Source organism: Crocodylus siamensis, chromosome 13, assembly GCF_052110815.1.
Source record: "Crocodylus siamensis isolate JL-2025a chromosome 13, ASM5211081v1, whole genome shotgun sequence".
Classification (NCBI taxonomy): Eukaryota; Metazoa; Chordata; order Crocodylia; family Crocodylidae; genus Crocodylus; species Crocodylus siamensis.
In genome coordinates, this window is record NC_143407.1 from 19,864,001 (window position 1) to 19,890,689 (window position 26,689).

Consider the following 26,689-nt stretch of genomic DNA (forward strand, 5'->3'; position numbering starts at 1 on the left):
CAGTAATAGCTGTGCCAGCTAAAATGCACAAGAATCGAGTACACAGAAGAGGCTAACAGATAGGCAAAGAAGAAAAAAAATGAAGGTTCTGCTTTTGCTACTCCAAACTGGCATATCAGTCCTCTCAAATTGTTGTGGCTTTTTAGCTGATATGTACTGTTTACAAAGACTTTGCCTTTTCAGTGTAAGCACAGTGGATTTCATTTACTGCCACATCTGTTCTTTTCAAAAGGGACACGCTTAAATCCAAATCTAGTCAATTTAAAAATACTAAAGTGATTTCAAGTATGACACCTGCCCAACTGTTGTGATTTTGCCATGTGAGTTTTATTTCTGAAGTGTTTTTCTCTAGCCTGTTGCTGTGTGAAAGGCTTACAAAGAAAACAGAGAAACAGACAACATGAAGTGCTGTCAGATATACAACGTAGACAATCTAGAAAATCCTTCTCTCACAAGTCTTAGGTGGCGTCAACAACAAAGAGTAGACAATACATTTTCAAGCTGCTACTCCTTATTATCACACTATAAAGGAGCTTGCCATTCCCTTGTCAAAGTGTATAAAACACCTAAGTCTATTTGGAAGACATTCATTAAACTGCTAATTATTTTCAACTGTGCCAGCCGAGTGTGGTAGAAAAGCTAATATTTAAGGAAAGTAAATTTTACTTTGCTTATTTACTACTTACTATTTATTACTTACTAATCCTAATTGTTATATTTTGTCCTTAAATCAAGTGCCTTCTTTGTTGCATGTTTTGCGAGCTCTTGATATTGGCTTCCTGTAAACCAGTGATTCTCAACTGAGAGATCTTTTTAAGGGTATTGCAGCAACTAACTCCTGTTTAAGAAGGTAAGTGCTCACTCCTCACCACACCCAGGCCCTTGTGGCAGAATGGGCAGCCCCCATCACTGACAGCTCTGCTGCAGGACCGTGGGGGACATGGGACCAAGCTTTTTGACCTGAATCCTCCCCTTGCTTCCTGCTGAATTCTCCCAGGACCAAAGGGGAAAGCGGCTGCAGTCCCTGAGTGTAAGGCCCTATAGGCACTGCTGTACTTGCCCCCTCAGGAACAGAGGTATATCTTTCTACTAGGGCTGTGCGAATCTTCAGGTGCTGATTCAATTCAGAGGAGATTTGGGCCGACTCTTCGGCTGAATCTCCAAAAATGAGTTGAATTGTGAGACCAATTAAAAGGTCCAAATCGATTCAAAGCTCTTTGAATCAATTTAAAAAAAAACATTCTGAGAGCTTCGGAGATTCAGGCAAACCCGCTCACTGCTGCAGAGAGCTAGACCAGGACTCCATGCCGGTAAGTAGGGGACGGGGGAAGGGGGACTGAAGGATATGTGAGGGAAACATGGGGGGACCCCTGCCAGGCCCCATCCCCTGCCTGCTCCCCCAGCCCCAACCTGCTCTCCCAGCCCTCCATGCCTTCCCCACTCACCCCAGCTCCCAGCTCTTAAAAAAAAAAAAAAAAAGCTTCAGACTCACCAGGTGCTGCAGTGGCCTCGGGGCTTCTGGGGGCTTGTGGCAGAGCCCTCCATGCAGCACAGGGCAGCAGGGATCGCCCCCTGCCTGGTAGGAACTGGTGAGCAGGGGCTTTTATTTTTTTTTAAAGAGCCAGGACCTGGGGCTGGGAGAGCAGGCAGGGGATGGGGGCTCGTGATGGAGCCCCTCACACAGTGGGTGGGCCCCTGATCTGTCTGCCAGATGACAGGAGGCTGCCGCTGCTGGCTGGGAACAGAGCTGGGCGCAGCCTGTGCCAACCACTGGGAAGATCTGTGCTGCCGCTGGCCTCAGCCAGCAGTGACAGCATGCTGTCATCCGGCATACACATCTGGGGGCCTGCACCCCCAAGAGGGCTGCAGGGCCTGTGCAGGACTCCTCCCAGGGGCATGGGCCCCCAATCTGCCTGCCAGATCACAGGAGGCTGCTGCTGCCACCTGGGACCAGCGCTGGGCGCAGCCCGCACCCAGCTCCAGTAAGATTGGTGCTGCCACTGGCCCCAGACGGCAGAACCAGCCCCATACCATCCAGCAAGTATACTGGCGGCCCGCACCCCCAGAAGGAGTCCAGAACAGCCCCACAGCCCCCCTGGGGGTGCAGGCCGCCAGATCTGTGGGCTGGATGATAGGAGGCTGCCGCTGCTGGCAAGTGACAGGAGTTTTGCTTGTCAACACCTTGAAGTGCAGTTTCCCAGAAACCTCTGCACCTATCTCCTTGAAACTTGGCAGGTTTCATGCCCTCAGAAGGGGCAACCATCCTTGCAAGGTTCATCTGAATCAGGCAAGAAATGACAACGTTTCAGGCATTTTCATGATTCTCCATTATAGCCTACGGGCAAAACATCAAAACAGCGTCGAAACAGCGAAAGTTTCAACTAAATGAAACAGAACTCGAAATGAAACACTGTTCTGTTGAAACGTCAAAACAGAAGTCGAAGTGGAGTGGTACTGTTTCGCACAGCCCTAGTGTTCGCTACTTACCTTCCTAGATGAATTTTCAAAGTGTGCCCCACATCCTTTGCAACTCTGTTCAGAACCTGTAGGAGAAGGGTAGGAGCTGTAACCTGGGTTGGAATATGCCTGGGATCTGGGACCCTGTTGTGGCTGCTGCTGCATCTCTTCAGGTTGTCCATCCAAACAAAACCAGTTACAACAGGATGCCCACATAGTAACTAATAGAAAGAGGAGAAAAAAAACACAAATTACCACACAGGAGGCCACCTACCCACTACCAAAGTGAGGGCCAGGCACCAAATATTTATAATTCCTTTATTAACTTACTGAATAGCAAGGAAACAATCTTTTCCCCAAAAACTGTTAAATTCATACAAAAACTTACATAAGTGCAAAACATAACAAGCTTTTTACCCTTAAAGAGAATGAATATTACTAGCATTCTTCCAAGCTGCTCATTAGGATACAGGGAAGATTAAGTTTAAATTACACTCTGTCCTCTATGGATATTCTGCAGGGCCTCTAAGCCTCACTGTTATTGTGAAGAAGGGAAAATTGAGAGGCACTGGAATTTAAGCCTCATGGAGAGAGAAGAGACCCGTGCACATGCATAGCTTATGTAGAACTAACTGCAAGACCCTAGTTCGATCTCCTTTAGCTACATTTAGGTTCTGTGTATAAAGCTACTTCAAGCTATCAAATAAAAAGCTTGTGGAAAATGACAATGGAGGTGCTTCTAAAGTTAGGCTTTCAGTCTTCAGCTTAAAAAAGTGGACAACCAAATGGTATAAGGTCAGTGACCGTAACAGGCATTTATACACTTTTTTTTTTTTTTTGGGTGGGGAGGGGAAGGGAAGTCACCACTTTAATTAAAGCACCCAGAGCATCTCATGTATTAGCATCCCTGTGCTGAAAAATGGCAGCAGGGGTGCTTTAACTAAAGATCATCGAACAAGCACCCCACATGCTAATACATGAGGTGCTGGAGTCTGCTGGAGACAGCAGCTACAAATTAGAATCTGTTCTAACACACTGAAATTACAGCATGTCAGAGCAGCCTCTCTGCACATGTATAGGTGCCCACTGCCTTGCTAACACATGAAACTTCCTTACAATGAACCATGTTAGCCTCTGCTAACTTACATTTTGAATTAACAGTTAACTATAAAAAAGCCAGATGCTAAAAATTCATAAATGCCTCCTCCTATCTCTTTCCTTGAAGTTCTGCTGGTTGGATATTCACCTGTTCCTAAAATCCTGAGTATACAATGAAAAATGTTTGCTCCTGTATTTACTCAAATATAAGATGACCCTGAATGTAAGATGACTCCCTAATAATTAGATTCTATATATGGAAAATGCTCTCTGCTCTCCCCTTGCCCTGTAGCTTTCCTGCCATCACCCTCACCCATTACTGTCAGACATTGCTCCAGCTCTGTTCCTCCCAAGCACAATGCAGGAATGAACTGCACATGACAGTAAGGGGTAAGGGCGGGGCAGGAGATAACTGTGGGTCTGACTCCAGTTCTGACCCAGACCTGAAGCAACTATCTGCTCCCCACTTCCCCCCCCTTGTTAATTTAAAATGCAAGAGGCCAAAAAACTGGACTTTGAAATAAACATGTCCTTGTCCATTTGCATATATGCAAATAACTACAGGTACCTATGCATGCATTTTAACTTGTTGCAAACTGCTGCACGTTTTAGTACAGGTACTACATAAACACACTTCTGAACCTAGTACAAACATTTTTTTTCATTTCATTTCAAGGGCCAAATCAGTTCCAGATTCAGTTGGGCAAAGCCCAATAGTCAAATTCCAAAATGTAATTGAGCAGAGCTCAATCACCAAGTCTGTGTGGCTCTACCATAGGGCAAGTATCCTCCCTTTCAGACCCATCGGTCTAGAGCTTTGGAAACTCTCTAGATCTAGGCAGGCATCCTACTAGGCCCAGAGGCTTTGGGGTTCAGATGCCTCCAGTCTCACTTGATCTGACCCAAAGACTGAATACAAACTATGCTCTCTTTTTTTTTGCAAAAATGTTTATTGATATATCTGTCTATAGATATATGTCTAACTGTACCTCTAACAACCTGTCTTGTGACAGCTATGGTTCATCTGACAGTCCAAAACACATTTTACAGTTGCATCATTCTCAGTCCTGTGACAAAGACCGCACCAAGCACCTGCATTCCCACATGCCCATGCACTCATCACCGCCACCTTGAAACATCACCTTATCATATAGTTTAAGGGTTTTGAACATGATTTAACAAGTGTACCCCTTCTGTCTCCAAGTTTCAGCTCATGTACCCCTTTATATTTCTTTCTTGTTTTTAATGTGACAATTATGTGATATAAGACAGGCTACACTAATAAATATCAAATGTATTATAAATATATGCATTAAATATATAGATCATAGTTATGCCACAACAGTTTGGGCCTGGTATGCTGCTGGATTAGTACATAATAGGAAACAATATTGCAGCTCTTAATGAAGTGTTTGCATAAACTTGTTTCTGTATAACAAAGTTATTATGATTATTATTGAGGCAGGGACAGGGCAGGGGCTGCACAGCCGGGACAGAGTCATGAGTGGTTCGTTCAGAGGGTGCAGGGGGGAGGCGGCTCCCGCCACTACAAGCACCCTGGGAGGGCATGGGGGCGTGTGCCCCAGATCTGTGCACAGAGCAGAGCAGGCTGCCACTGCAGGCTGGGGCCAGGGTGGTGCCAGGCTCTTCCTAGTGGGGGGTTGGGCTGGGGCTGTGCTTGGGGCAGGTGGTAGCAGTGCTGGGAGTGGGGGCTACGGTGAATTGTAATGAGGGTTAATCTGTCACATGAATGGACACTTCATAAGTGCTCTGAAGCCATGTGTTTCTGTCAGTGCACAGCTGTACAACACTTTCAACAGCCCATCATGCAACAAAATGCCAGTTCTCTCTGCCTAAAGTGTAAGTTTTGAAGCTGGGGAGGCTGCCTTCTTGGAGACAAATGATGTCTCGTTGTTGGTGGTCGAAACATTGCTGAATATGCCCCATTTTTCTTTCTTTGCTAAAGTTCTCACATTCACGGGCTGTTTGTGTCCCCATTACAAATGCTGTGAGAAGGAGGGGGGAGCAGCTACCACCTTGCCTTTTTCATTCTCTGGTCTTTTTGATTCTTTGCTCAGGCTTAGGTTCAGGTTTTTCCCCAGCCTACCAGGGTCATTCTGGACTTTAGGCTCCTTTCTCTTGGAGGTGGGGGAAAAGAGGGACCTCTCTCTCAGTGCTATTTGTGCCAGTCACTGTTCCATTTCCTTGGGCTCAGGGGGTTCCACTCCATCTGCTCTGTCACCACCTCCATCTTCTTACTCCAAGGGTAACAAGAAGGGTATGAGCTACAAAGAAGGCCCAACAACCCATAAATAGCCACCATAAGATACAACAGGTGCTAAGAGCAAGGGACAGAAAGTCGAACATAGATGTGCTCCCCAGCATAGGAGCAAGGCTGTGTGGAAACAAGTCTTCTACAAGGACCTGCAGAAGGAAAACAGGGACTTGAACAGGCAAGTACCTTCCAGGCACTCTCCATGTGGGTACTGAGAAACAGAGAGGGGCAGAAAAGTCTGCTGAACTGCCCCGGCCAAACCTGCTGTTGGAAGGCAGAAACAAATTGACCACCTCCTTTGGTACTGCCCATATGCCAAGAGGTGTAGAGGAGAGTAATTTTACTCCTCGTGATGGTGAAAGGGGTCAAGACATTGACCACAGAGGCAGCGCTGTTCAGGCACTTGATCAAGGGGCAGGGGACCCTGATAATACACTTGAACTAGTTAGCCTCCTGCTTCAGGAATGCCCTGTTGAAGACCAGGAACCTGCTTATATACAAGTACACAAATCTCTCAGTCAAAGACTCTGTCAAAATGGGACTGAGTGAGACACAGAGGTACTACAAAAAGGAACAGAGGGCTTGGGGCGGAGCAGGGGGGCAGAAGGATCAGAGACCGTTTGACATGATTGTAACAGGTAAAGGTGATAGCAATGGATGCACTTATTGTGATGGGGAGTTGATGGTATAGTGGTGCATGCATGTTAGGGACTGTCTGGAGTGGGACGATTGATCCCCTTTGCTGGGGGATGGGGAAACTCCAAGTGGAGCATGCCTGGGGACTGGCACACAGGAAAGCTCCCATGTGGAGGACACTAAGGTAACTGTTTCTGAAAATGCTAATGGAAGGGTTCTCCCACAGCATCTCAAGAAATTGAGGGTGTTGGGGGGCCTCAGCTGCCTGTACACTAATGCCAGGAGCATGAGGAACAAGCAGGAGGAGCCAGCCCTCCTGTTCTCCAGTGGGGCAATATGACCTGGTAGGGATCACGGAAACCTGGTGGGACTCCTCGCATGACTGGAGCATAGCCGTAGAGAGCTATACCCCTGCACAGAAGGGACTGAGCAGGGAGAAAAGGCAGCTGGGTAGCTCTCTATGTGAGGGAGCAGTACACCTCGCTGAGGCTGACATTGACTCCAAAGATAAGCCGCTTGAAACCCTCTGGGTTAAGCTTCGTTGGGGGAGGGGGGGCAAGGTGAGAGGGACCTAAGTGTGGCCATTTACTACAGGCCACTGAGCCAAGGGGAGGAGCTGGATCTGGAGTTCTCTCAAGAACTGACAGAGGCCACACATGCAAGGGACTTGGTTGTCATGGGTGACTTCAATTACCCAGACACAGGTTGAGACGAACTCTCAGTTAGGACAGATCGGTCATGTAGCTTCTCAACTGTAATCAAGGAGCTCTTTCTAACCCAGGAAGTGCAAGAGCCAACCAGAGGTACTGCTCTCCTAGACTTGGTCTTGGCCAAAGGAGATGATCTGGTGTATAGCTTGAACATGAAGGGTAGCCTGGGCGACAGCAGCCACGAGCTCATCAGGTTCACTGTTCACTGCACGGCTGACAAATCAACTGGCAGGATTGAAGTCCTGGGCTTCAAAAATGCTGACTTCAACAGGCCCAGGGCACTAGTAGTGGAGGCAATGCAGGACCAGGGATGGAAAGCGAACGGGGTGCAAAAAGAGTGGTCGTTCCTCAAGGACATGATTCTCGAAGCACAAAAGAAAACCATTCCCATGAAGAGGAAAGGTAGCAGAACAGCTGGCAAGCCCTCCTGGCTCAATAGGGACATTGCGGTCCTCTTGCAAAAGAAAAAAGAGGCATATGCACAGTGGAAGCTAGGGACAGTCCTCAAAGAGGACTATACAACAGTGGTCCGCACTAGTGGGGAAATGATTAGGAAAGCTAAAGCGGCAACTGAATTTAAGTTAGCCAAAGGGAGTCAAGGATAATAAGAAATCCTTCTTTAGGTATGTAGGGATCTGAAGGAAAACAAATGGAAGCATGTTGCCTCTGCTTAACACCTCAGGACAGCTGGTAATGGAACCTCAGGAAAAAAACTGAACTCCTGAACGCCCACTTTGCTTCAGTATTTCACCGAGCCAAGGGGAAAGACAAGCGAGATAAAGATCACAGAGGGCATGATGGGAATGATAGCCTTCCCACTGTGAATGCTGAGCTGGTGCAAAACCAACTAGAAAAGCTAGACATTTATACGTCAGCAGGAACCAGATGGCTTTCACCCGAGAGAGTGCTGATGGAGCTGGCTGAGGTCACTGCAGAACCCCTGGCACAACTCTTTCAGAAATTGTGGCACACAGGGGAGATCCCTGAGGATTGGAACTTTGTGCCCATCTTCAAGAAGGGGAAGGGAGAGGACCCAGGCAACTATAGGCCAGTTAAACTAACCTCCATCCCACGGAAAATCCTGGAAAAACTTACTAAAGAATCTATGTGCGATACACTTGTTGAAAGTAAGATTCTGAACGACAGACAGCATGGCTTTGTCGTGGGTAGGTCATGTCTTACCAATCTCATCCCCTTCTATGAACAGGTCTCTTGCCACCCAGACATGGGAGCGAAGGTTGGTATTATATACCTAGACTTCCAAAAGGTGTTTCATCTAGTATCCCATGATATCCTTGTGGATAAACTGGAAGATTGTGGGCTCACCTGCTCAACAGTTAGTGGGTGGAAAACTGGTTGCATGGTAGGACCCAGAGAGTTCTCATGAACAGATCTGTCTTGTCCTGGCAAGAGGTGGCCAGTGGTGTCCCTCAGAGATCCATGCTTGGACTGGTGCATCTAGTTCTGGGTGCCACACTTCAACAAGAATGTGGAAAAACTTGAGATAGTCCAGAGAAGAGTCACCCATATGATCAGGGATTTGCAAGATAAGCCATACGAGGAGAGGCTGAGGGACTTCAGTCTACAGAAGAGAAGGCTGAGAGGGGACTTTGTAGCGGCTTACTGCTACATCCGGGGAGTACATCAAGAACTCGGTGAACAGCTGTCCACTGGGGCACCCCTGGGAAAGATCAGGAGCAATGGATACAAATTCCTGGAAAGCCGCTTCAGGCTCAATTCCAGGAAAACCTCCTTCACAGTTAGGGTGTCCAGACTGTGGAATAAACTTCCTCCAGTGGTGGTGCAGTCACCTACCTTGGAAATCTTCAAAAGGAGACTGGACAGTCACCTCAATGGGGTCACTTGACTCCAGTAATTTTTCCTGCCTAGTACAGGGGGACTGGACCTGATATTCTACAAGGTCCATTCAAGGCCCTAACAATCTATGAAATCAATCCATCAATAGATATTTTCCAAAAGAGAAAAAAAAACAAACAGTGTTTTTCCCAATGTGGGCTAAGTGTTTTATGGGCACACTTATTGTGGTCTACATTCAGTTAACTTCATAGTTGGTTTCCATGACTGAGCACATGCTGTTTCTAGCAGCAGTTTAATGATACAGTGTATTTAATTGCGGGGGGGGAGTGAGAGGGAGGTTGCTGGTATGTGAATATAAGCTGAAGGACTTTTTTCCCCATGCCAACTGGGAAAAAAATGGCATCTTATATTTGCATAAATAAGGCATATTCTGAACAAAATCACATACAAAAGTAACACACCAGAATGAGGATTATTATACTCTAAGCATACAAATCAAAAGCATTCATCTGGCCTTCAGTTTTAGAGCATGTGCTACATGTCATTATTTACCAGCAAACACAACACAAGCTGCTTCCCTGCATTCATGTGGTAGTTCCTGGACTATTTTTATACTTCTCCGAAATCGGAGACATCTAATCTGTCATTTTCTGCATGTAGCAACTCAGTGTATTCAGTCAACTTTATGAGCTTCTGGAATTGAACTTTCCTTGTTAAGAAATTATTTTAAGATATGGATTTAAGCTCTGTTTTAGCTATTGATCAAGAGTTCTCAGGAACATTTGCTATAATGTGCTTACTGAGTCACTGAATGTTTTACTCTATCAATCCATTGGGACTGATGTTTTTAAATAGTGAAGATTTTGCAGTTTGATGCAGTTCCAGTAATCTGTAGATCTAGCGGAGTTTTGAATCCTTTCAGTCCCTGCCTTACCAAAGTTACCACTGTCAATGCTGCGGACACAAGCCTTTCAGCATTGACAATGGTGAGCTTACAGATGAACTTTCAAACCCTGCAGGTTCAGCAAATTTTATCATATAAATGAAAAGCAAGCGTCTTGATGACATTGAGGTAGTTCATAAAAGTGTGCAATGAAGTAAACTGTATAACTAAAACAGCTATTGGCCTTCTGACCTTATAAGGAAAACACGATACATGCCATTTTAAAATTGTTGGGTTACATGAATAAGTCTATTGTGCTTATGTCTGTGCACCTCACTTAGTTCAGAAAACTTGCTCTTTCTAATGTTGATGGAAAGAACAAATATTTGTAGGTGCATAGACTTTCCTTCTCATACCGTGCCATTTGGAACTATTCTGAAATATGCTAGGGAATAAGTAATTTACCCAGATATTTTTAGATAAGAACACACTGAAGGGCAAGAAATGGAGATTCATCACACAAAAAAATGTTTCAGGATAAGCATCATATTGCAAAAATAATACGGTCATATAGTGTACTAAAGAATGTGGGTCGGTTAACATCACAAGTGTGTAAAACAGCATTAGAAGTTTTTAACCTTAAGGACAGGACTCTATTTAGAACTATACACAAATTAAATAATCAATACAAAGCAAGAAAACTTGTTATTGACATGCTGTGAGGTCTGACAATAGTGGAACAGTTGTAGTAAGCTAGTCCATTGTTCTGTATTTTATATCCATGCTACTCATTCCAATATAAAAGACAACTAGCTTTCAACAAATACTAGTGACAGACTCTGGTATAGTACCATAATAAAAGAAAATTAATTTAGATTAATCATTTGTATTAGCCTAATGTTGTAATCAAAGCATCTATTGCAGAGGCAGACCCACAGGCCGAACCTGGCACACCAGACAATTTCATCCAGTCCATGGGCACCCACCAATTAAATGTACCCTGCCCAGCCCACACACCTTGCTCTGATCCTCATGCACAGAAAGGCCAGCCCAGCCAGCGCGCACAGCTTCTGGGTGGGTCTGCTGCTGCCGCTGCTGAAACCACTGGGGGGACCTGCTCAGCTTCCCCAGCCTCCAGTGGCTCTTCTTCCTGTCCTTGCTGTAGTGCTTGCTCCGGGGCAGCAGGTAGGGAAGTGGCAGGGGCTGGAAGTGGGGGGGGGGTCTGCAGCTGGGCAGGAGAGCAGGGTATGGGGCTGGGGTGGTAGAAGCACGGAGCCCACACCCCGGGGGGCAGTGGGAGCATGGAGCTTGGGTGGGCAGGGTGTGAGTTTGTGGGGTGTGAGGACCATCTCCCACACCCAATGACGCACAGCTCCCACCACTGGCAGTAGCAGGCCTTTGGGGTGTTTGTTGCCCTGTGCACACACTGCCGCTATGGCAGTGCATGGTTCCTGGGAGCTGCATGTGGCAGCAAGGAATGGAGCCAGACCAGCCCGCCTCTATCAGGCAGGGCTTCCTGTGGCGCATGTGCAGCTCCCAGCACTTGCACACCACAGTTGGAGAAGCCCCATGTGATAGAGCCAGCAGACTTCCCTGCTCCCTGCCACCACATGCAGCTGCTAGGACTTCGCCAGGAAGCAGGGGGTAGGGCTCCTTTTGTAGATGAGCCTACAAAACACCTTTCGTAGACAAGCCTAAGCTTCACCTCATAAACCTACAGGATACAAAAAATTATGGACTAAATACAGACATTGCATTTATTGCACATTATAAACTGTCTGCCATTGGATAACCCCAAGTAACCTCTCTACATTTTACCAACTACACTCAATCACCAGGTCAACATTCCCCTCTTCCTGCCTTCAATCCCACCTACCTGTCTTGCACCTATTAACTCTCATCCCCTCTGATCTTCCCTACCACACATTTGCATTTTCACAGACTTGCATTTTGCATATTGGCTTAAGCTTCTATTCTACCCAGGAGAGAATATAAACACTAGCAGGCTCTCCCCATGCCTGAAGAAGGGTGTTTTTGCCCAAAAAGTTGCAAAGAACAGTTTTTCCAACTATGTAGTCGGTCTAATAAAAGATATCACATTTACCCAAAGAACCTTGTGTCTGCCTATGCCCTTACTTCAACATAGCTATAACCAACAACCCTGAAGCATTTTGATTTATACTTTATTAGCACTTCATATTCAACCTTTGGAAAAAATATAAATTGTGTTAAGAGTACCTAGAAAAACAAATCTGCAGTAACAGGAGTTCAGAGATAGTTTTGCATTGCAGCTCTCTGAATTTTATATGATCTTGACGATCTCAGAAGCATCAATACCTAGAAATGACTTTATAAACTCAAAGAGAACCTGAACTGTGGTTTCCCTGCTTTTAGTCCATTCTCCAAAGTTATTGAAAAAAATAGCCTTTAGTTTTAAATGTTAAAGAAAAAGCTCTGTGTTATAAAATAAGAAGAAATCAAAACTGAGAAATAAGCAAATAGGCTTTTATTTTGAAAGAGTATCAATAGTAGCTCATTCTATTTGGGTACATAATACTAGATTATTTTCAACCTGAAAGAGAATTACAAAATTTGAAAACCAATGCTAACTGACTGTAATGGAATATTAAGCAGACGTACAAAATGAGGGGCTCACTGGCACTAATGATAGTAAGCCAAGAGTTTAATAATCAGCAAGAAGAATTCTGGAGTTTATCATGAAAGAAACTGACAGGCTGCTCTGAAAGAAAGTAAGTTAGGGAGGAAAGACTTTTTTTTCCCTGCAAATAAACCCAGAGAAGAAAATATTTGCAAAAATTCAGTATTTGAGAGCCCTCTTCAGGAAAATTGTTGTCAAGTGCCAAGAAAAAAGATGAGATCATTTAAAAAACACCTGAACCTTCAGAGGGCTATATGGAAAATCCAGCAAGCAGCATAGATTCTGAAGTGTGAATATTTTTATCTAATGCTGCCTCAGACTTTGGTTCAAATATTTTAGTTTGCAAGGCTCAGCATTCATGATGCACAAAACACCCGTATGCTTAGATGAAGTTAATTTCAGCCAGAAAAAGTAACTATTTTAGCAGGAACTGTGTAACATATAGAGCGTCAGTAGTACATAACCTCTAGATAGTTAACCAAGAAATTATTTTGTAGTGCTTTCGCCTGCCAAGGCACAGAAAGAATATTCATTACGAAACTAATGTTTAGAATCACGGCAGCATAAACGACCTTAAATTCTGATTTACAGACTGACACAATTACAACAGCTCTACACAGCAAGTTCTAGAGAGAAGGAACCAATTTGCAAAGACAGCTGATATAGTATCTTGCCAGCCATGTGAAATCAACTTGTTTATGGAAAGCAGTATGTTGAAATTTTCCACCATCTTCACTTTTCCAGACAGGAAACAGTAAATCTCTACTGTGAAGCTTCTGTTAAGGTACAAGAAAAACTGATATAAAGACCAGCTGTGCTGAGACGCACACAAAGAGGTAAGTGCAGCAGGAACTGGAGTCAAGCCCCTGCTAGGGACATGCAACACCAGTCAAGCCAGCGCAGGACTTACCAAGGCAGGGCTGGGAGAGCAGCACACCCCTGGTGCACTGGGAAAGAGGGCCCGGGGGCAGGGGGGACCCGAAGGTGGGCAGGCCCAAGGACACAAAACCACGTGCCCCAGGGAGCCTGCTCTGATTGGCCCAAAAAGTAGAGTGGGCCATTTAAAAGAGATGCCGGATGGGGGCTTGGTGTTCAGCGTCCCCCAGAGTGGAGAGAAACCAGCCGAGCCAGGAGCTGTATCATCTGGGGGCAGGAAGAAGACCGAGGCTGCCAAACCAAAGTCACCAAGGCCTGGATCCAAACGCAGATCCAAACTGCTGCTGCAAAAGATAAGTAAAGCAAACACCAGGGCTGTGTTGGTCACTTCAGCCACTTTTCAGAAAGGCAAGGAGGGAGACACTCCCCAGGACAGATGGCAGAGACCAGCTAAGCAAGGGAAGGATGGACCGTGACGGGAATGGTGGGGATTAGAACTAAGCCAAGGCAAGAGGAGGCAAAGGAGAGATTTGCCCAGTAAGCCACAGAAAGAGCAGGGGAATAGTGCAGGATTGACTGGTGCATCCTAACTGATGTATAATATAGTACCTGAAGAAAAAGGGATTATGTCATAAAATTTTAGTGGATTTGTGTCTGATTAAGGAATAAACCGTGATTTACTTTATCAGTGTGAAATTAATTACAGCTGGGAAACAGCTGCACAGAGGAGACTGATTTGTGATTAGAAACAGTTCTGCCACCTTTACCTCAGCATCTCCAAGGGAGTTACATTTGAAAAGCCTGAAGTATGGTGAAACAAAAGGCCAGGAAAATAAGAAATAAGCTGGTCCAAGGATCTGTTAAATGAGTTTCGAAGTTTCAGGTGGAAAGGAATTCAGCAGAAGAAATACAAATCTGTGAACAGCAGACTACAGAATCCAGAGGAGTCCAGAGAGTGTACCTGGATAGGCATCCCCATTCTAAACCATCACAGGCCTGAAAGGGGCAAGATGTAGGGAAGGTGGAGCCCTGCAAAAGAACTGTGACCCTGCCAGGCAGACCTTTACCAAACCTCCCCAAAGAAAATCAAACCAGCAAGATGTGGTGGGCAAGCAAGAGAGGCTGACGGAGGTTGGTGAGAATCCAGCATGGGGAGAAGGTCTGAAGTTCAGGCCCAATCACAGTAAGATTCCAATGTATTAATCTCTTGGACAAATAAAGAATTTCTATATGAAAAAGGTTATATATGCAAACTGTAAAATAAAGATTATTTACAGAGCAGAAAGGAATAATAAACCTAATCAAATATGTTCCAACATCCAAATGCCATTCTTTTGGTATTGGATTAAATGATAAAGTATTATAACCGGTCAATGAAAATGCTAGTTTCTCAAAGCCACACTAATATGAAAGCACAAAGGTTGGAACAGAATTGAAGGATGTCTGGCCTTGCTTTACCACTGACAAACAAATGAACTTGGTATCACAATGATTGACCAAGGACTTTGTAAGGTGCAAGTTTCATATTGATTATCCAATATACACAGTAACTAAGCTCAGAATCTAGCTTTGTCACAGATTTAAAGGCCAGAAGAAACCCATGTGAACACCCTGAGTATCCTCCGGCATAGCACAAGCCATGGAATTTTATCCAATAACCTGTGCATCAAACCAAACCAATTTGCCTTTGGATTAGGAGGACCCACTTTCAGAAGGACAAACAAGATGACTCCAAGTTTACCATATCCTTTGATAATCTGTCCAGCGGTCAATTACACACAAAGATTTCCATCTAACTTCCAGTTTGAACTTTGCTGACTTAAATTCTGTCCTCTGGATCTTATCTCTTTTGTTCAATTACTTAAAGAGCCCCTTGGTGCAAGGGATCTTCTATATGAGCTGCTTTACACTAAGATCTGCCAGCATAAGTCTACTAGCAAAACTCCCTTCACTGCACCAACATTAAACATGTTTTTTGCTGGTACAGCATATACTAATACAGCAAGTAAAGTAAATTATACCAGCATAAGCTATTCTATGCTGGCATAATTAGAACTACTACCTGGGCTTTTGCAACATGGTTGTACAGGAGTTAAAGGAGGGTAGGGTACCACCGAAACATCTGTTCTACTAAAACTTCTGAGGGCAGTGTTATCTTCTATGCACATACTTACAAGGCCATGATTAAATTGCTTCAGTCTCTTTGAAGTGTCCTAGTCCAGCTGTACATTTATTTTAATCAATATTTTTGTTTGCATTTTCTATTTTTCTACCCCATACTAAATAAACATTGCTTTCAATTTAGGGAAAGTGGTAACACAAATTAGTAGTAGTGCTACCTGCTACTAGATGATGACAAAACTGATTTATAATCTTGTAGAAGGTCAGGGCAAGATTGAAGCAACAAACTGAAGACTTGCTCAAAAGGTAAAAAAAATGGTAGTTTACCCCTCTCCATAAAGTGCTATGAGATTATTGTAAAAAGTCAAAATCACAGTAGAGAAAGGAGGTTAGACATACAAACACTCCAAAGGAGAATGCTTTCCAATAGGCCTGTGTGAAGCAGCTAGTATTTGCTTTGGATTTGGCTGATTTGGGGGACAGTGATTTGATTTGGTGATTCAAATCGCTGTCCCAATTTGATTTAGCTGAATCTCCAAGTCACTCAGGCCAGGCCCATCTCCTACCCGCTCTCCCAGCCCCGCAATCTCTACCTGCCCCAGCTTCCTGCACTTGTTAAAAAAAATCCCCAACTCACTGGGTGCTGCTGGGTGGGGGGCGATACCTGCTGTCCCCCACTGCATGGGGGATCTGCACAAGTCCCCTAACCCCTCCACAGCTGCCCCACCCAGCCAGCTCCGGTCCTTTAAGAAAAACAAAAAAATGAAGACAACTCACAGCTCCTGCCAGCAGGGAGTGATCTCCACTGCCCCCTGCTGCTCTGTGCCATGTGAGGGCTCTGCACAAGCCCCCAAGGCCGCTGCAGGAGTGGCGAGTCCTGGGGCTTTCTTGGCTTTTTTTTCATAGATTTCATAGACATTAGGGCTGGAAGGGACCTCGGGAGATCATCGAGTCCAGCTCCCTGCCCAAAGGGCAGGAAGTCAGCTGGGGTCATAGGATCCCAGCAAGATAAGCATCCAATTTTTTCCTTAAAGGGCTGGCGCTTGCCTGGGTGGGGCACCCGTGGGGGGGGCTGCGGGATCAAGGGGGGGTCGGGGGGCTCATGGCAGAGCCCCCCATGCAGTGCGGGGCAGCAGAGATTGCCCCCACCACCACCTGGTGAACACCGGGGTTTTTATTTAAAGTACCAGGAGCTGGGGGGGCTGGGGAGTGGGCGAGGGCCTGGAGGAGCAGGGGAGGTCGGGGGGCTGGCAGGGGTCCCCCCATGATCCCCTCCCCCGGCCCCCCTTCCCCACCCCTAATACTTACTAGCTCGCAGTCAGCTGCAGCTCCCTGTTGCAGCCACTGCGGAATGCCTGAATCATCAAAGCTGTCCGAATTTTTGCTGAAGTTTCAGAGAGCTTTGAACTGATTCGGACCTTTAAATTGGTCCCCTGATCAATTCGATTCAGCGATTTGGCCACTGAATTGGGCCAAATCTCCTCTAAATTGAATCACCACCCGAAGCCCTAATTTCCAATAAACACATACAAGGAAATCAACAGCTCTCAAACTAAGTGACTGGGAGTTAACTGACAATGCCTTCGGCAAATATTACTACAGAGGAGTAAGGTTTACACAGCACGGTTGATGGAACAATTACATTCAAAGTCTAGTTGATCATTTTCCACTTTACACACTATCGCAAAGAACCCTTCATACTTAATGGATATTAATATTTACTTCCTAACCATTATTACACTGTTCAATTATTAATCTAAATAAGCTCTTCTCTGGGGCTGTAACACTGCCAACTAACAATGTCACCCTCATCATTTTGCATCCCTGATCTACTGGAGAACATACTTGTTTAAAATTGAGTAATGTTCAGTTATAACATTGTTTGGCCGCCACCTACTAGTAGGTAACTACTGTGACGTACCTGGATTAGCTTAACATTGTTTCGCTTAATGCCACATTTTTCAAGAACATAACTAGGACATAATTGAGGAGTAGCTGTACTTTGTTTCAAAACTGAGATTGCTCTTGTGATGTGTTTAAAAATAGATAGATAAATAGTGAAATAGTCTTAAACTAGAACAATTAACATATGGAAATGTATGCATGTGTCTGTGTCAAATCAGTTCTTTAAAGGGACAACAGGCTTTACTCATTTTAATTAATGTTGTATCCATTTATATGAGACAAAGAACGGGTTACCACTAAAGGAAATGTTTATTTTTCTAAGAGACTGCCACGTTCTATAACGCTCCATTAGAAATATAACCAGTGAAATGAGCATGCGGTATGCATCACTATTTACACATTGCAGTCAGAGATCCTGGTTTTCTCTGTTCAAAAATCCCAAACCCTCCGATAAAAACATAAAAGAAGAAACCCAAATTCTCTGATTAAAACCCCCAAAATCTGTGTTTTTCTGTGATTAAAATGAAGCACCATTATATATATAGGTATCAGTTGAACACAATGTTTTATTGATATACTTACAATTTTAAAGCAATTTGGAAGCCTACCAGTGCCTAAAATAACTTCTAAATACATATAAACTTTGGCATTTGACTTTGTTTTTATCATAAAAAAATCATAGCTCCCCCTGCCCCTTTCACTCATCAGGATGCGGGTCTTCCTGCGGCTCCCCCCACCACTGCTTTGTGGTGAAGAGCAGCCCTGATATGCCCTTGTCACTGCCCCTCATTCCCAAGCCAGTCCCCCCAGCCCTCCTGGTGTCCCTCACTCCTCACCCACTGCCCCTTGCTTCCAGGCCCCAGCCACCAATGTGTAGGGAATGGGGTGGGCATGTGGGGAAGAGGGGTGTGGACACAGGTGAGGCACGTGTCCCCTAAGTTTTCTGTGCCCACAGCAGGGCATGGGGCTGCAGCGTAGGTGGACCAGCTCAAGGTAGGAGCCACTTCCACAGCCCAGCAGGCAGAAGCCAGCATGGGAGGGAGCGCTGCACTACCATGACCACCAAAGATGAAGCGAAGCAGCAGTGTTGAACTGTGTCCCCCTGCTGCTGCCGCCGGGCAGGTAGGGGGCACCTCATCTTGGCAGCCATGGAGGCATGGTGCTCCCTCCCACGCCAGGTCCTGCCCGCTGGGCTGCAGAGGCATCTCCTGCCTGGAGCTGGTCCAGCCCGGCTGCACTCCAAACCCTGTGTCCCACACCCTGCCATGTTGCCTGTTCCTGCCCCCTGCCCCATAAACTTACCTGGAGGAAGCTGCAGGAGCCATTCTCCACCACCCTGTCTGGCTGCCACATGCATGTGTGCATGCACATGCCTGGGGCACCCCCTGCATCACCACTCCCCCCAGCTTCAAATACTGAGAAGGTCTAATCGTTCTTCCACCTCTTACATAAACATTTTTCTTATGCAATCCCTATTTTTGCTCTATTTCTTAGGGCCTTACCACATGTTCAAATGAAAGCTAGATAAAAAACAGCTATAGAGTTGTTATACACTAACTTTGTAGCTGGTTGGCTCTTTTTATAGCTGGACAGCCATCAGCATGGTATGATAATTACTTTGCATGCGTGGCTGGTCTAAATTAATTGTGCAATTAACCAGTTAATTGTGTGATAATTATTTTGCATACATGGCTGGTCTGTACACGTCGACCAGTCTAAATTTATTGCACTATTAACCAGTTAATTATGTAATATAATGTGTAGCAAAGGCCAGAAATAGTAAAGTTTCATTTTCCATCTTCAGGCTAACTAACTACTTTGTTTTGACTAGAGGTGGACTGATAGAGATTTTGGGGGCCAAAACCAATAGCTGATTTTTAAGGAGGCATATCAGCTGATACGGATCCAATTTCCAGTACAGCTGTGTGCAGCTGGTAAGTCTGTTGTGGTGAAAAGAGAAGGGGGAGGGAAAGGGGATGGGGGGGGCATTCAACGCCCCTGCACTGAGCGAGGGAGTGAGGCTGGGGTAGGTGCTGCCCAGCCAGGGAAGGGCAGATGTGGGAGGGAGCTGCAGCTCATTCGGGGGGCACAGGGAGGTGGGGGCAGCTCCCACTGCTGATCCTGCCACTCATCTGGGAAGGCACGGGAGGAGAGCCAGCGTGTGCACCTGGATCTGCACTGGGTGGACTGGCCAGGCTACAGCGCTGAGCTTTAGGGTGGGGTTACAGGGGAAGGCTGCAGCCACTTCAAATTCTGCAATAGCCCCCCTGTAGCCTGCTCCCAGCACCACCACTGCCTGCCCCGAGCACAGCACAGTGTGGCCCTCAGCCCCAGCAGCCCACCCAACCTGCCCCACACAGATCTGGGGGCACACCCCCCCTCCCCCATGCCCTCCCGGACAAGCGGTGGGAGCAGCAGCAGAAGCTCCGGATGAGCCACCAGATGAGTGGCATGCAGTGGCAGCAAGTGCCCCCCCTACCCCCCAGACAAGCCATAGCTCCATCCCACCCCGCACCGCCCCACCCAGGCAGTGCCTACCCCAGCCCCTGCCCCACTCCCTCACTGTGGGGGGCATTGATCTGCCCTCCCATGCCCCTTCCCTTTCACCACAGACTTAACAGCTGCACGCTGCCAGGCTCTGCTCCTCAATGCCTGCGTTTTGTGCTGCAGCTGTGTGCACACACTCTCAGGCATTTATTGGCCACATTGGGCCAATTTCTGATACAGTCAATTTTCTTTATTCTGTGCTGATGTGAAATAGGGCCAATGTACTGGTGCACCGCTAGTTAAGGGACTGAGGCACATGACTTCTGAGAAGAGGCTGAGGGAACTGGGCTTATTTAGTCTGAAGAGGAGGACTGAAGGGATTTAATAACAGCCTTCAACTACCTGAAGGGTGATTGCACAGGATTTAGCTAAAATGTTCTCAGTGGTTGCAGATGACAGAACAAGGAGCAATGATCTCAAGTTGCAGCAAAGGAAGTTTAGGTTAGATATTGGAGTCATTTTCTCATGGGGGTAGTAAAGCACTGGAACAGGTTACCCAGAGAGGTGGTGAAATCTCCATCCTTGGAGGTTTTTAAGATCTTGCTAGACAAAGCCTTGGCTGGGATGATCTAGTTGGGGCTGGTCCTGCTTTGAGCAGGGGGTTAGACTAGATGACCTCCTGAGGTCCCTTCCAACCCCACTTTTTGTGATTATATGAAATCTTACCTCTGCTATCAAAATAAAAAAATACTTCCAACTGATTGTTTTCTCTTTTCTTGAAGGGGAGAGGAAAACTTAAGTTTTTTCATAACTCTGCTTTTTCCTCACTTGCATTCCAGTCTCAGTTTTTAGTTTTTCTTCCACATACTTAGTTCCCACAGAATAAATGAATAAACCTTCTGAATGGCTGACCTTCTTGACAGGGCTTTAAACTGAGACCAGTGGGGGAAGGGCAGTCTACTAACAGGTCTAGCCCAGGTCATGTCAGCCACACTACCAATAACTTGGGCAGCCCTAGGGAACCCACTCTGGTGAAAGCCCAAGGAAAGGTCCCACTTAACCCCACAGAGAAGCATTGGGCTTCTCATGGCAGACCTAACTGCTTGTACACAAGCACCAGGAGCTTGGTAAATAAGCGTGAGAAACTTGCCCTTCTCTTATGTGATAATGACTATGACCTTGTAGGAATTACAGAGACCTGGTGGGACTCCACCTATGATTGGTCAGTGGCAGTAGAGGGTTACAACTTGTATAGGAGAGACCGAGTGGGGAAGAGGGGAGCGGGGGGTGTTGCTATCTACATCAATGATCAGCTCATCTCCCTGCAGACTTAATTTCCAAACCAGGAAGGGCATCTTGAGACCCTCTGGGTCAAGATATGAGGAAAACATGAGGAGTGACTTACTTGTAGGAGTCTACCATAGACCTCCCCACCAAGAGGAAGACCTAGATCGGGAAGTCAATAGGGAAATGGTCAAAGCTGCACGCTCCCAATGCATGACTGTCATAGGGGCTTCAACTTCCTTGATATCTCTTAGGATGAGCACACAGCCAAATCTGACAGGTCGCATAGCTCTCAAGTGCATTAATGACCTCTACCTAACCCAGGAGGTCTATGGGCCAACTAGGGGAGAGGCATTGCTTCATCTGGTCCTGGCCAAAAGGGAGGATGTGATAAGCGATCTGCAGATCGAGGGGAAGCTTGGTGACAGAGACCATGAATTGGTCACCTTCTTAGTTCACCAAACAGCAGGCAACTCCCTCAGTAAAATAGAAGTCCTTAACTTTGGGACGGCTGACTCCTGCAAACTGAGTTGGTCAGTCAGGCACTTAGAGGCCATACCCTCCCAGAAAAAGGAGTACACAAGGAATGGTCATCGCTTAAAAACATAATCCTTGAAGCACAGGGCAAACCATACCATCTCACAAGAAATGCAGTTAATGGGCAAGGAAGCCCCCATGGCTGAATAAGGAACTGTCGGACCTCATTAAGCTCAAAAGAGTAGCCTACACCAGCTGAAAAACAGGGAGCATTACCAAACAGAATTACTCTGCACACATCTGCACCTGCAGAGAGCAGTCAAGATAAGCCAAGGCACAAACCAAACTCAGGCTATCTACAGGTATCAAGGACAACAAAAAGTCCTTCTTCAGTTATGTAGGAAGTTAGAAAAGGAATAAGGATTGCATTGGGCCCCTGAGAGATCCAACAGGGCAACTGACATCCAACACCCAAGAAAAGGCCAATCTCCTAAATGATTTTTTTGCATCGGTTTTTCACCCTCCCAGGAGGAGCACACTGGCAGGACCAGCACATACCAATCTGGGAGCGGGCAACGAGTCCAAGATCAATGTGGATCAGGTAAGGAAACACCTTGAGAAACTGGACATTCACAAGTCTGCGGGCCCAGATGGAATGCACTTGAGAGTCTTGAAAGAGCTGGCAGACATCATTGCATCCCCCTTGGCAGGGATATTTGAAAAATCATGGCACCTGGGCAAGGTCCTGGATGACTGGAAAAGAGCCAATGTAGTCCCTATCTACAAGAAAGGGAGGAGGGATGACCTGGAAAACTAAAGACCAATCAGCCTGATGTCTGTCCCTGGAAAAATCCTGGAGAAAATTGTCAAGGGATCCATCAATGCCAGACTAACAGAAGGCAAACTTCTGAACGCCAGCCAATATGGCTTTGTGACTGGCAGATCTTGCCTGACCAACCTCATCTTCTTCTATGACCAGGTAACACGTGCCCTGGACAAGGGAGATGGCGTGGACATCATATATCTGGACTTCAAGAAGGCCTTTGACCTTCCAGTGTCCTCATGGATAAGCTAGGAACTGTGGCCTTGATCATCATACAGTCCAATGGCTAGGCAACTGGCTACAGCAGGGGTGGGCAAGATGCAGCCCGTAAGTCAGATGTAGCCCACCAGGCCATTTTATCCAGCCCACAGGGCCCCTAAAAATGTACAAAATTAATATTTATCTGCCCTGGCTGCCTGCCATGCAGCCCTCGATGGCTTGCCAAAACTCAGTAAGCAGCCCTCTGCCCAAAATAACTGCCCGCCCCTGGGCTACGGGGTCAACCCCAAGGAGTACTAGTTGAAGGGAGTAAATCAATGTGCCACAGGGTTACCAGTGGAGTCCCTCAGAGCTCAGTACTTGGGCCAGTACTCTTTAACATCATCAATGATCTAGATTCGGGAGTCAAACATGAACTGGCCAAGTTCATAGATGATACCAAATTACGGAGGAGGGCAATCACACCGCAGGACAAGCTAGGGATACAGGCCAACTTGGACACAATCTCAAGGTGGGCCAACCAAAACCTGATGGCCTTCAATGCAGAGAAATGCAAGGTGCTGCACCTCAATAGGAAGAACCCCCAGCATCCTTACAGGCTCAGCAATGCTACACTTGCTAGCATGACAACTAAAAGGGACTTGGGGGTCTTGATTGACCACAAGATGAATATGAGCCATCAGTGTAATGCTGTGGCTGGCAAGGCTAACCAAACTCTGGCATGCATCCACCAATGCATCTCAAGCAAAACCAGGGAAGTCATCCTCCTGCTTTACTCAGCCCTGGTGAAACCGCAGCTGGAGTACTGCATCCCCCACTTTAGGAAGGATGTGGAGAGGCTTGAGAGAGTCCAGAGGAGAGCCAATCATATGATCCAAAGCCTGGAGGGAAGGCCAGCCAAAGAGAGGCTGAGGGACTTGGGATTCTTCACTCTGGAGACAAGAAGGCTTGGGGGGAGTTGGTGGCAGCCTACAATTACATAAGAGGGGTACATCAGAACCTGGGAGAACACCTGTTCCCCACAGCTCCCCAAGGGATAGCAAGGTCTTACAGCCATAAACACCAGGAAGGCTGTTTTAGACTAGACATAAGAAAAAAGTGCTTTATGGTGCGTGTGTCCAGGGTCTGGAACAAACTCTCCCACAGAGGTGGTGCAAGCACCTACTCTGGACTCCTACAGAAAACAGATACATTTCTTGCTTGATCCCAGCTGACTTCCTGCCTATGGCAGGAAGTAGATCTGATGATCTCATCATGGGGGGCCAATACTAGATGCAGTACTCCAGCTGCAGTCCCTTCCAGCCCCTAATGTCTATGACATCTATGAAACCTGAATAACTGAACAGAAAGCAATACAGCATGCATGCAAGAGGGTTGCTTTTGCTAACTCAGGTTGTTGACTCTTAAATTTTGAAAGTTTCAGCTGGGACAACTTAATATACATTTTCAAAAGTATACTAAGTTCATCCAATGATGGCTAGAAGAAATTTATGCAGTTCAGTTGGTCAATTTAAACTGTATTCTAACTTGGAAGTGTCATAAATACTCAAGATATGGGAGAAGAAATAATTTTCCTTGTTAACAAAACTCTGGCAATTTGAAATAATGCTTGAATGATCAAAGCATCCTTGAATACTGTATTATCCTACAGCATCACCAAGCATGATGAGCTTGTTCATCAGTAAGAACCTAATGGAAAAAGTCTTTCATGAAACATTAATGCAATCACTATAGCAGAGATCATTGATGGTTGTGGCAAATGATGCAAGATTGAAAAACAAATTCTTTTAAAACACAACACCAATGGTACACTAGAAACTTTTGAGAGATGTTGGGATACATGGTCCATGTCAAAAACCTTGCAGTCTAAGTATACCAAGTTATCTTTATTTGGCTCTTATCCTTTTTGACCAAACCTTGTATTCCTATGGTTACAGTTTTGCACCCATACTTTGTTAGTCTCATAATTTATGTTCAAGCAAATCTCACCAGTTTAACATTGTGGCAAAGATAGCAGAGATGTTAAGATATTAATCTATTTCCTAGTTATTAGTTATAAATAACAGTTAATAGTTATAAGATTTAGTCAAATCTAGCAAAAATGCTTTTTATATGGTCTAAACCAGGTGTGTCAAACATATGGCCCAGAGACTGGATCCAGCCCACAGAGCCCTGCCAACTGGCTCCTTGGTCTGATCAGATCTGCATAGGGAATAGCACTTGCCCATTGGGTGGGGCCAGTCCATGGGCCAGATGCAGCCCATGCCCCACCCTTCCCCCATACCCAGCATACCTGACCCAGCAGCCATTCTAGCATCTGCACTGCACATGGCACTCACCAGTACTATATGCAGCACAGGTCCAAGGCTGGCTAAAGCAGGTGCCATGTGGCACAGTCCTGGAGCTGCTAGGGTAGACACCATACATGGCAGTCTGGTTAGTAGACACTGCGTACAGTGCAACTGCTGCTCTGGCCTGACTGTACTGCATGCATCACAGATTGCAGGCCAGATAGCATACCTTATCAGGCAACCACTCTAAGGGACAGGGAGGGGGAGGGGGAGGGGATTCGTGAGCACTATCCAATCCACAGACCAGCCCCATGTCACTAATTCCAGCCTGTGGGACCAAATGAGTTTGATAGCTCTGGTCTAAACTAAGAATATTGCAAATAATCTGAAGGAGAGTAAAAGGTTGATCTTTAAAATCCATTGCTTTTAATTGTAATTTCATCAGTAGTAACAGATTCTCTCTCTCCTTAAAATCACCAATTTATTTCATTGTTCAAAATGATGTCACATTAGTACAAGCAATGAAGTTACTGGGATTATTCATACACAGAAGTTGCATCAGTTTAAAAACAAATTGGTTAAATGATGCAAGCCCCAGCATGGACATTCATTTCAGTTTTATAGGTACAAGCTCAATTGATACAGGCGTGGTTTAAACTAATTGAAAAGCAACAACACACACAAAGTCACACCAGTTTAAATTTAGGAAGGATTCATCTCCAAGAGATTTAATTTAAAATTAAATGCTTCACTGGAATTGCTTTGTATTGATATTCAATACCCATGTCATGCAAGGCTCATATTGATAGGAGTCATCACTTTTCCAATATGGGTTTCTGCTGAAGCATGCACTCAGCATTGTAGGCAGGCATCTATGATCCTTTGCACCACTGCTAGGAGCACCACTCTCAAACTTCTAGCAGCTAATGAAAACACCAGTCCACACTATGATAATGGTAGCTCAACATAATGTAGTAACTTGCACGTGCATACTTGACATGATGTCAGTGACTGGCTACAGCTGTACATACAAACCACTAGGCTAAGAATATTTTTTATCTACATTTTTTGTAGTAACTACAACTTCCCCTTCCCCACTTGTAGCCTCACTGAAAGAAGAATGAGATTTGAGTAAGGGCAATGGAGTAAGTACCTCACGAGGCATTTTTCTTGGAACAGTTGTGCCTTTTTGGGCTTTATGAAAGAAGCATGAACTGGGAGAAAGGATTGTGCAGAACTGCAGGATGGCAAAAGGCACTTTCCTGGAGATATGTGCAGTGCATATACCACAACTACAAACCACCAGGATGAGGGGTCCCTTATCTGTTCAGAAACATATGGCCATCAGCATATGGAAGTTCACAGTCCTGATTGCTACTGGTCAGTTCCTAAACAATAAACTATGGACAAATCAAATGCTGGTGCTGTTTTGATGAAAGTGTGCATGCTAGTAAAAACACGGTAGATCAAAATCAACAATGAAAAATATTAAATGTTTTAAATATAATTTTATTTTTAAATATTAATATATTTTTTAAATCAGATTTTTAAATTTAATCACTTTTTACATTTTTGTTAAGATTCTTTAAAAAAAATACACAAAGATAGTTTTAATTTATGTTAAAGCTCAAAGACATCATCATGAAATGGGGATTATAACTTCTAATTGT

General features: G+C 45.5%; 1 protein-coding gene across 5 annotated transcripts in view; it reads right to left on the minus strand.

Annotated features, from left to right (window-relative positions):
- Positions 1-26,689, minus strand: part of RFFL (ring finger and FYVE like domain containing E3 ubiquitin protein ligase) — an 82,619-nt gene that overhangs the window by 24,833 nt on the left and 31,097 nt on the right. For 4 of the 5 annotated variants that reach the window (XM_090025741.1, XM_090025737.1, XM_090025739.1 and 1 more), the window contains one exon: positions 2,488-2,678. In XM_090025741.1, the coding sequence (XP_089881867.1) occupies positions 2,488-2,673 (186 nt within the window). In that variant the 5' untranslated portion in view covers positions 2,674-2,678. Of the gene's footprint in view, positions 1-2,487; positions 2,679-13,446; positions 13,490-26,689 lie in introns of those variants that run through there. The other variant, XM_090025740.1, reaches the window with a different exon arrangement.